This window comes from Haliotis rubra, unplaced genomic scaffold (assembly GCF_003918875.1).
Source record: "Haliotis rubra isolate DU_JTF1 unplaced genomic scaffold, ASM391887v1 Scf30, whole genome shotgun sequence".
Lineage (NCBI taxonomy): Eukaryota > Metazoa > Mollusca > Gastropoda > Lepetellida > Haliotidae > Haliotis > Haliotis rubra.
The window spans coordinates 3,527,518-3,539,936 of record NW_025766969.1 but is presented as its reverse complement, the minus strand read 5'-3'; the positions used below and the strand labels follow the sequence as shown (position 1 = coordinate 3,539,936).

The window sequence follows — 12,419 nt, the reverse complement described above, 5'->3', positions numbered from 1 at the left end:
TATTATCAAAACATCATTAAGCATACAAAAGTGTTTTCCTTCTGTTGAGGATTAAAAAGTAGATTTTGACTAAAACGTAACAAAGATTAGGATTGTTGAATATAATACATAATTTATAGATATCAGGTTTATCTAAAAAATCTGGACATAAATGAACACAATCATTTTAAAGTACCACCCTGATATCGCAGACCCGTGAAGGTCCGGGTTAGAATATTGATCTTCAGTAACCCATGCTTGTCGTAAGAGGCGACTAACAGGATCGGGTGGTCAGGCTCGCTGGCTTGGTTGACACATGTCATCGGTTCCCAATTGCGCAGATCGATGCTGTTGCTGTTGATCAATGGATTGTCTGGTCTAGACTCGATTATTTACAGACTGCCGCCATATAGCTGGAATATTGCTGAGTGCGGCGTAAAACTAAACTCACTCACTCACTGATATCGCAGTGCCTTAATTATCCAAGTTCCGGTGTGGTGTTGCACCAATACCTCTGGAGAAACGTATGTGCCCCTTGTGTATGAACTCAGACTTGAAGACGAGATGCATGTATTGCTACAGTGTCCTGTGCAGGACGACCTTACATAAGAGTTACGCCACGAAGCCAGTGCCATATGCCCATATTTGTGTCTAGACAAAAGCCACCTAGGACTTAGGCCACCTAGGACAAATGCCACCTAGGATAAATGCCACCATGTTTCAAATAAAATTTATAAAACCACCAACACTATCATCATGTTTCTTTAAATTATGTTTCAGATGTAAATTTATTTAATGTACATACATACATGATATTTTCATTTACATACATACAAATACATACAAAATGACATACATATTTTGCATTACATACACATATTTTACATACATACATATACATAAGTATACATAACATTGCACATATTTTGTATGAAGTGGGACTATTGTAGACTTAACTTTATCTGATAGCATGCAGGGAATACATCATTGTTACATTACATACATATTCCCTAAGTCTACAGTACGTCTGGAAAAAATATACAAGGTCAGATATTGACAAGCTCTCAGCATCTTTTACCAACAATAATCTTTTGTTTAAATGTGCAAAAACCTGTTTCAACATTCTCAAGAAAGATAGGTATGTAGGTAATAACTAATTACTTATGTTTCATGTATTTTACCCATGTATTTTATGTGGTGAATATACCTTTTAAACTGGTACACAAGTCTCTCATAACTCTTACGGAGTAGCTCATGCATAATACAGTTTGTATTCCCATGTCTTTTTACATGTATGTATCTGAGGTGACATTCAAATAATTTATATCACAGTCTACATTTAGTGTGTCAATCGGTTAACTGTTTACATAGCGCGACATCCAACAGGGGTCGCTGATGATATACACTCAACAATCGTGATCAATAACCTTCATTCGGTGAATATGCTTTAATTACAGTGTTCGATGTGAGTAAGGTCATACACTTTCCTCCTCTCTACCGGTTGTTGTATTATGTTAGACACGGGAGACGCGCATTAGCAGTACTGACTGACTGATTGAGTTTGGTTTTACGCCGCTTTTAGCAATATTCCAGCAACATCACGGCGGGGGACACCAGAAATGGGCTTCACACGTTGTACCCATGTGGGGATTCGAACCCGGGTCTTCGGCGTGACGAGCCAACGCTTTAACCATTAGGCTACCACACCGCCCCCATGAGCAGTACCTGTCCACAAAATTAACAGTCGACAAACAAATGTGACAGACAGATATATTTTTGAGTCTCACCTTGAGCATACGATATTTACAGATAATGTATACAATGTATAAAAGGTACTACACATGCTATTCCTATGGGATTTATGAGAGACTTACACATACATGTATATGTTCAGATCATAGACCAATATAATACTGTTAAGAAGTAAGAGGCATATCATTTGTATAAAAAACACTTCCGTCGTTGAAGTATACTAAAACTGGTTTCGGCACACAATAAAATCAGTTCATTTTGACTAAGCTAAATTATGGCACTTGATTTTGTCAAACCTCAGGCTCGGTTGTAGCGACCTAAAGGCCGGTCCCATAAATATATCAGGCATTTAACAGACAGTCCATGTTGCTCTTGTGGATATCAGAGTGAAAACGCCTTACACTATTTTTTTACTTGCGGTAACTATATTCAGATAAGAACTAATATGTATTTTTATACTATCGGTTATAACCTGGATACCATTATGAACGGAAATAAAGAACTTACTCACTGTGAAAACCAGAAAATAGTTGAATCCGTCCACGATTTTATCATCAAGCCACAACGCTTTAAATTTTCACAGAAAAATAATTAACTTAACAATAACCTTCTCATAATTGGTCTATATTTCTACAAATGGCTTGTTAGACACTCTCTATTTATGTCTACTTGGATGATAGTGGTACTTGTATTTGATGTAATATGCACACATGTATTATTTATATGATAGTCACTATCGATGACGACACATGCTTCACTTAATTTTTGTATTATATGTTGAATGGGAGCGGTGTTGATATAAGCTGTAAAGCTTGTTCACCAATCCCAATTCATTTTTATGAATAAAAATGTGTTTAAACCACAATACCTCATCTTTAACACAATTATGTTGGCATATATATATAAGATACAGTCTATCATCAACTGCGAGATTTTCTTTCCTGTGTGATTAAAGAATAAAACAACCCTCAAGATGACAGCTTCTGGTATATTGCATTTTTCAGTGACGATCCTTACACCGTTATCAAGTTGGAGTGACAACAACAGGGTAACGAGTCTCACTTTCTGGAGACAAACATTTCGTGCAGATTACATTATTCTTGGATAGACGTGAAGAACAGGAAGTACATGAAAAGTACAGAAACTACTAGGAGTCTAAGAGAGAGTATAATAATCAATGAAAACAGTTTGGTATAAATATAATTAAAATACACACTATACAATGCATTATAGTACAAAACAAGCACACGTAAGCCAGATGTATATTAAGGATAACAAATAGCACACAGGCGATAACGCCAAATACACAATAAGCACTAACAATTGTAACAAACTGACTGGATACTATTTATGAAGATCTTTACTGGCAATTTATATGCATTACTTTATTCACGTGTGTCCACTCTTTGAAAATATATCTATGATTATAAATAATGAATGTGCCCTTACGGCCTTGGCATTGTTATGAATACTTGACGTGAAATGATTCGGCAATTGAAACACATTGCTGCATGTGGGGTTTCGTGTTGGATTGTTTGAAATGGATACAAACCTCCTCAACACCGTAAAAGGGAGGTAATTAATGGGCAGACAACTCATTGTTTATGTCGCCATCTTGCGGCTGCTCGGCGTGAATGGATTCGTGATTGGACAGTTAATGAGTTTGTTTGTGGTTTTGATCATAACTTCCATGGTTAATTTTTTGGTAAATCAAGATGGTGAGCACTGGCGAGTTTTACGCGGGGTTTCAGCTGTTTTATCCTCTCGTTAACTTGACGGGATTGCCGATCGACCAGGTTCGTATGACCACATTGCACATTTCAGTTTTGTGGGCTTTAGAAATGGGCTTGGTTCAGCGTTTGCGAATTTGTTTCATGTGTTTTGAAACAATATCGAAAACAATTAATTCTTCTTGGCGATATGTCTCATTTATTTCTTGAATGAAAGTTTCATCTTTTTAACAAAATTAATCTTCGCCAGTCTACCGTGTGTGCTGGATTTTTCCTCTGCAAGGAACGCAATATTGAAAACTGGTCGGTAGAATTTGTATACAGTCACATATACCGATATTGATTGTAGACTTGAGTGATATATATTAACCAGGTTAAAGTCCGAAGTAGATTTAGGTGACCTAGTTACTGTAAGTGTCACCATGGTCACGTCCGTGTCTTTTCACAGAGTTTGCATTTCAAGGTTACAAGTTCAAAGTATGATCGTCTTGATAGAGATATAATTCGTTTTATTTCTCAGAATCATGTTATACTGATACATATAGGTTATTTTTACAGTTCAGTGTTATACTTATAATACTTCATGTGACTATCATAGCCAGCTGATGACACAAATACTATTTTAGAAATCATTTCTTGGCATGTACATTAAATAATAAATGTTGGTATGCAGATGGTACTTATCAATATTTTTTGCATAAATAGCATAAAATTGGTCTGTTGAAATTTTACATCCATGCTAAATCCTCTTTCGTAAATTTTGATGTTAAGTTAGCAAAATTTATTGATAATACATGTACAGTGCAACTCCGCTTATGGGACCCCAGTTATCAGGAAACCTTGCATATTGGACCATACATATGTGAAGAAAAATAGATACTACAAATAAATGCTTAGCGCCAGACAGCCAATTACAAACTGTGGAAAATACACAGTATTGTGTCCCTCTTACCAGACAGCAACCATGCTTTAACAATGTTTGTTTTGCAATTCATCATCCCATATACAACATTGGGGATAGTGGAGGGTATATCATGTGATCTCAGTGTTAATCTATTCATGTCTTTACACATACTGGTTATGAAAAGTGTTCATCTGATGTCTGGACTTGTCCTTGTAATCTATCTTATTAATTTTATTCAAATTGTATTTCAATGAAGTCATGAGTGAGCGACCAAATCAGCACTATTCACACCCAAATCAGCACTATTCACACCCAAATCAAGCATATTACATTTATGGAAACCTTGAAATGAATGTTAGTACAAAATGGATAAAAATATTTGTTGACGCATGACAAGTATACCCCAACATAAGATTTACAGGATAGAAATAGCAGGGCCCAGGGAAGTCACAGTGTTGACTGATCAAGATTTACTACCAATCTAATATTGTCCAGCAGTAGCACTTAGTTGTACTAAAGTGTTACCATATAGTTAATATTATTTTATATGTATAGTGAAGAGTGTAGCTGAAATAACATAATGTTGGAATATGTTATTCCTGATACAGTGTGCGAAATTTACGCTGGTCCTGTGGTCCCTTGCTAGTAAACATTCATCAGGACCACTAAATGGTAAGTTTGCAGTGGTCCTGGTGGCCAGTGAATTTTGTATTGATAGTTTAGTAAATCTACGAATGTTATTTTGGACCAGTGAAGTACAGAAAAGACCACTAATTATTGTCCACTCACTAGTCCTGTGGTTTAGTGGGAAATGTTGAAAGGCTTCTTTCCCTGTGATGTTAAACCAGGTTCAAATCAATTCATTCCAACCATTGTGTCAAACTTCTTTTTTTCGTGTTATGTTATCGCATTTTGTAACTGAATTGGGATGAAACCTGTGAGTCTGATTGTATCGCTTAGTTTTGTCTCAAATTCCACATATATATTAACCCAGTGTGTTATCCCCAAACCCTTCATATGGACTTGATGAAGAGATATAATAATATAATAATTGTGTTATAATTTGTGTTATTTTATAATCATCATGCATATTGATCACATTGATAGTAAATATGGAAAAGAAAAGAATTAATTCGTAAAAGTTGTTGCCAAGATGAACTGCGTATATGTATGCTTGAAATAGTTAACATGGTTAAGTGACATCAGTGGAGGTCTTTTTGGAATGCTGCTTTAGTGGTTAATGATGGGGCAAACCACAGTCTATTGTTAAACTGGGGTTACGACAGCAGGGGACAAGGAACCCATTGTTTTCTGGACATGACATTGCTATGGAATACTGCACACTTTAGCTGGCAGTCCTCCTGATGCTGTAACAGGTTTGTACTGAAGTCTGTCACATAACCTTGATCACTGAGTAAACATTCCTGTCATTTATCATGTGTTTATTTGAAACTGGTTCTACATGTTGGTTGTGTACAGACATACTCGGTGGAGTCACTGTGCATGCTCAGGCACAGGAAACGAGCTTAGAAGTGATGAAATTATTACATAAGGTTGACATTTTCACCATGTTCACAGCCATCTTTAAACTGATCAGGGTTCAGAATTAAGAGGGGTCATTAGGCATGTTAAGTGTAATAGTTTGCTGTATGATGACTCACCTACTACCATGAGAACTGAGTTCTAGCCCTCAAATAGTACTAGTCAGTGAGGACTGCTGCATTTGAATTGTACCATTCTTAGCACAGGTTAGTAGTCTTGGGCTAGCATGAACTTAAAAGGCACTGTAAACATGCTAATTAACAGAGGCTTTTCTTTCTGCAAAAATTGCGATCATTTAATGTAGACACTTATATCTTAAAATTATTCTACCAAACATTCATTAATAGTATTTTAACTTTCATGCCTGGTGTGGCAATCTTCCTCTTACACAGAAAAACAAACTTGACAAAGTTGTAAACATATCCAGCAAAATTTGCGGCTTCAATTTCGAACCTCTACCTTTTCAGTATGAGTCAAAAGTTTAGAAGAAAGCTCTGGCCATTCAATCAGATCCATCACATTTTTAAATGAATGTTATGCACTTCTGCCTTCTGGCCGCTGTTTCAAAATCATGTACAATGTATTACAAATCATTTGTACCATACAACATAAAACTTCTAAATCTTCCTCCAAAATTGTAATAGTGAAATCTATGATGAGGCACAAGTGATTATTATATCATGAACTTTGATTATGTTATAGTTCAACATTATATTCTGATTAGCTTGGCATTGTGTATATATACTTTAAATTATTTGTTGTTATATGATTGTATTGGCTCTTTGAATGCAAGACAAATTTCCCTTGCGGGACAATAAAGTTTATCTTATCTTACTATCATGATTTAGTACCCAAATCTGGGTAACTGTGATCTCCACAGGACATATTAACAGTGACGTATTTCAAGTTTAGATATATCAGTGTTTCTAAGTTACGAGGGTGGGTGGGGTAGCCTAGTGATTAAAGTGTTTGTGTTCACCAAAGACTCGGGTTGGAATTCCCACATTGGTACAATGTGTGAAACCCATTTCTGCTGTATCCCTGCCATGATATTGCGGAGAAATTGCTAAAATTAGCATAAAACCCAACTCATTCAAATTTTGATTGCTTGCCTAATCCTTGTCCTCATCACCAATCAGTTAAATTTATTGTGATCAAATACACATATTCTGTTTGTTGTTGAACAGGATGCTCTATAATGGGCTTCTTATCGTAGTTCCCTGTGTAGATTCCAGGTTAGAAGAGATCACTAGTAGCCTTCACTGATCTGAAAGGCAACCAATCATATCAGATGGTAAGGCCCTGTGACTAGCTTCGTTGCATGTCATGTAACCCAATGACATACATTGATGCTCACAATATCAACCACTGGATTGTTTGGACAATGTTTAACTACATGCTATCAAATAGCTTGAATACGGTTGAACCAGCATAATGTGGCATTAACATGCAAAAACAATACAAGCAAACGGTATTACCTTGGTTTTAGACTTTGTATATCAGAGATAATCTGCATAGATGATGTTTGACATCTGACCTGATAGTGTTAACATTGTTAGTTTGGGAGTACAGACCGGTCAGATATTAGGATTATACCAGTGAGTGTGTGTGTGATAAGCACAATAAACACCTGTCATATCTGTGTGACACTCTGATCCAGGATGGAAGACTGTTAGAGGCTGGAGTAAATACAGTTTGATGATAAACATTATGAACACTTTGATATGGAGAAATCTGTTGATACCTATAGTAGAAGTAACAGGTCCTTAAGCATGTATCGAGAATCAGTCGACCATTGTCATGAAGCAGCTGAGAAGTATACATTATGCAGAAGTACAGATAAGCTGCGTTTCTGCGTAAATTACGCAAATATTTATTCGAAAACTCAATTCCTATTATGTATATTGCATACAAGTATGCTTCAATTTTTGTAAATACTCAATAAATTGATCTTACATGCGTACAAACAAAATAGATAAAATAACTGAGGTATATTGAGAGGTTCTGTTTCAGCACATGAACTTGGCAACTTGCAGTCTTTCTGATTGTTTGTCATATTACAGATCAAATATAAATACCAAACACGTAAACCAACGTTTATACTTGATTATATTTTTACATTTAATGGAAAATGGCAAAATACCCAATTGAGTTTGAGGGCAGTGGGTGCAATTTATTTGGTAATCAAAGCAAAATTAGGATACCCAATTGAGAAGAACACAAACGAGTACATAACTCAATGACTCAAAAGTTATATGTAGCTCTGATTATGATTAGGGCTTGTTATCATTATAAATATTGGAGAACTAACTTTGAGCTAAAATGCCAAAGATATTTGATAGAGATGAACATGTTTCACATCATTGGTGAGTGACATATTGGTATTTAATCTTGGGTTACTAACAAAACACCAACCTGAACATAATGTAGAAACACTCGGGGAATAAAGACCTAAGTTTGTGTTAGTGGTGGTCCGATTAATTGAAATAATCGAAGATTGGTCGCAATGACAAAATGACCAAGCAATCGATCATGTTTTCTCATAATCGAACACAAGCAATTTTGGAACACTTGCATTTCGTGCAATTTGCAAAAATCTGAAAGAACTACATGTTTTGTCTTTATTTTTGTGTGTGCATTAACAAACATATCAGGAAACTTTGATAAATGCGCTAACCAATTATTTTTGATGATTGATCGGTTGCAATGAACCAATCATCAATTATGGGATTTTAACCAATTCCCAACACTAGTTTGTGTATTGTCTTAGTAAACTATATTTCATCACAACAGTTTATGTACAATATCCATTTGTGATACAATTTTCATATTGATAAGGAGCGGTGGGGTAGCTTAGTGGTTAAAGCGTTGGCTCGTCACGCCGAAGACGCGGGTTCGAATCCCCACATGGGTACAATGTGTGAAGCCCATTTCTGGTGTCCCTCGCCGTGATGTTGCTGGAATATTGCTAAAAGCGGCGTAAAACCAAACTCAGTCAGTCAGTCAGTCATATTGATAATGGTAAAGTGTACAGTTGGCTTCATCGTGTGCTTGGCACAATGACTTGTGTTTAACCTACTTGTTTTGTAGTCGTCAAGTCAGATTAAATCATCTTAATTTGTAAATAGCAATATAGGATGCTTAGAGATGAGCAGACATATAGATAAATGGACATCCTTGGACATAAGCATGATAAACAATGAGGTTAAAGGGCAAGTAAAGTGATATTGTATGTGATAACTTGCAATTTTGTTTCAAATATAAACTGTCCTCGATGTGTCAAGTAAATTTCTGAAAGAAAAATATTCGTAGAAAGTATTTAAATGGCCAAGTGACTCAGTTGAAATCACATGCTCCATATCGTGATATGCATTGAATCGAATATTGTCGTTACAAGATATCGCAATACATATCTTATTGTGAAATTTCTGTATGGTCACACCTTTACAATAAAAAAATAGGTTGTTCATATTTGTATCATATAACCTAAACTTCATGCAGAAATTCATTCACTAGTCATTGACAGAATGACAAATGCAGAAGTGATTTTTCTGCCCGTTGTTAACTTTCCTGTAACCATGACAACAAAATATGGCAACAAATGTCTTCCAATAAATATGAGTTGTAAAGAAGAATTAAATTGTCCAGCTATACAGTGACATTGCAATTACATATTTCTTCACATCTGAATGGGGGCGGTGAGGTAGCCTAGTGGTTAAAGCGTTGGCTCGTCACGTCGAAGACCCGGGTTCGAATCCCCACATGGGTACAATGTGTGAAGCCCAGTTCTGGTGTCCCCCACCATGATGTTGCTGGAATATTGCTAAAAGCGGCGTAAAACCAAACTCAGTCAGTCAGTCACATCTGAATGATTCTTCATACCAACTGCTCATTATTATTTCCAAATTGAATATTCACAAGAGGTTCAGAGTGCTACGACTGTGACAAGTCTGTGATATGTGATGGGATTCATCACAGGCATGATGCTACGGTCACCCAGACCGACAGTTTTGAAAGTGTTTCAATCATGAGACACATGTCTGACTTCCTAATGAGCTCGGATCAGGTATTGTTCAACTACAATTGGTCTCATCAAGGTCAGAGGAACATGTTTGAGTCTTATTGTCACAACACCTGTCCATGCAGAGAGTTTGATAAAGTGAACTGTGTGAAATCACCTTCATTTTGGTTTTGTAGGTTTTGTAGCATTATACTTGCAATGACCTAGCTGACTTTGACATGGTAACATGTATGTTAGTCAGCAGAATAAAGGTATGCAAAGAATATACATATTTCATGCTGAGAAAGAAATCAAATTGATACAGCTTAACATTTTAAACTTAAAGCATTTGCACGTCGTCACGCCAAAGGCCCGGGTTCGATTCCACACATAGGTACAGTGTGTGAAGCCCAAATCTGGAGTCCCCTGCCGTGATGTTGCTGGAATGTTGCTGAAAGCGGTGTAAAAGCATATTCGCTCGCTCAATCACTCACTGACTCATGTCGCATCAGCTGATCAGGTCATGTCAGTCCAAAAAGTAAAAATCTTACTGGTTTCATGGAATGTCAATCAGGTCGATACATGATCTGACTTAGATGGCTGACTGGCTTGCAAAACAGTAATGCAGTTGTTCTCTCGCCTGAAAAAGTAATGCAGATAACTTCTGATGATGATTTTTATGAATATTAATTAACATAAATGACACTTTTTATATAGTCCACATTTTATCTATCTTGCACATCAGATTCTGTTTTTGATATCCATTCATCTGAACAAAACTGTAAGGCTTGTAGTTGTACTCGAAAGTCATTGATAACTTGTCTTCACATGGTTTCCCAGTCAGGGATCATATGGTTTGGCTTTCTTTTTGTCATCACTACTCCGCTTGCCCATTGGTTTCAGTGTTCTCCATCCCTTCTCTTCCATGACTGAAGATCAGTTTTCACACAGTTCTTTAAACTGGGCAACTTGGTCCACACAACTTGATTAAATATAAGAATTCATTTCTGAAAAATAAATGTTCTCACATATTTTTGCCAAGTTCTATTTTGTGTCTGTGTACAACACCATTCTTCTGAAGCCAAGGAGTAACTTGATGATGAATCCTTAACACAGAATAATAGTAAACCAGGGCTCCAGATAATTTTTCAACATCAGGAGTACGTACTCCTTATTTGTTCAATATTGAGTACTGGAAAACCTTAAGTGTACATTTAGAGTACTGAATGGAAGCTAATGGACTGTCAGTAATCTTGTGTTTCGTTTCATATATGCACCACAACATTGCTACTCTTGTGTAAACAGGTCAATAAACAATAAAACAATACTTTTTTTCAGATAAATACGCCTGTAAATGATTCTAAGACCGTACACCATTGCAATGGTGCGTATCTGCTACGTTTTCTAAATTATTTCCTACCGTATTGTGCATATTTTTTATCCATACATACGCCGATACGGCCCTTATTTGGAGCCCTGGTAAACCATTTCCTTTAAATAAGCAAGACAAACTGAGGCCCATCTTTGGTTTTAACTGAAAATGGGGAGGCCATGTGTTGCAAATACCTGGTTTAAACACTTGATATCTTTGTGGATGTGACAGTTCTCAAAAAGCACCAGCAACTACAACTTCTTCCCAGTTGGAAATCTTGCACAACCAAAAGGTATGTCAGTTAGTGGTTGACTGACAAGTCAACTCACATGACATGACAAGTTCTATTCTTGGCTTCAACATTGTTACCTATACCACAATACCTTAGTGCGTAGACTATGTTTGCATGATTCCCTGATGACCTTCAGTTGCAAGTCTCAGAGATGTTGGTACTTCCAACCTACTTCCCCTTGAGACCATCTCCAAATATATAATTCATCTTAGGATGACTAATTCCATCTTCTGACTTCTGATGAAGAATCTGGTATGTTCTCTGATCCTGGCCTACACTTAATTGTAACTTCCTTCAGTGATAACAACAACTTCTGACAAGCCATTAGCTTATGTATTGGTGTAAACTTCCCCAAAAGTTTCGTAGGTTCTTAAGATCCGGGGCGGTGGGGTAGACTCTCATTTAAGCCTACAGGGCGCCATCCCAAGTCTCCAGGAACATGGCAATATATATTATATACACATTATGTCAACAAGTTGTTACAAACACAGCTAGGCTCTCATTTAAGCCTACAGTGCGCCATTCCAAGTATCCAGGAACATGACAATATGTCGTATATACACATGCATGATGTTAATGTTATACCCCGGTGCCCCATGGGGTCTCTCGGGGCCTAGTGGTTAAAGCGTTGGCTCGTCACGCCAGAGACCCGGGTTCGAATGGGTACAATGAGTGAAGCCCATTTCTGGTGTCCCCCGCCGTGATATTGCTGGAATATTGCTAAAAGCGGCATAAAACCAAACTCAGTCAGTCAGTCAGTCATAAGATCCATTAGCAAATAACTTGTTATGAGCTTTCTCGGGTTTTAACTGAATATCATTACTGTTGAGGGATGTCCACAATACCAT

General features: G+C 36.8%; 1 protein-coding gene across 1 annotated transcript in view; it reads left to right on the top strand.

Annotated features, from left to right (window-relative positions):
- Positions 1-3,350: 3,350 nt before the first annotated feature.
- LOC124282618 (lysophospholipid acyltransferase 2-like) overlaps positions 3,351-12,419 on the top strand; it is a 40,914-nt gene continuing 31,845 nt past the window's right edge. The window contains exon 1 of the mRNA XM_046718642.1: positions 3,351-3,527. Coding sequence (XP_046574598.1) covers positions 3,447-3,527 — 81 coding nt within the window. The 5' untranslated portion in view covers positions 3,351-3,446. The remainder of the gene's footprint in view (positions 3,528-12,419) is intronic.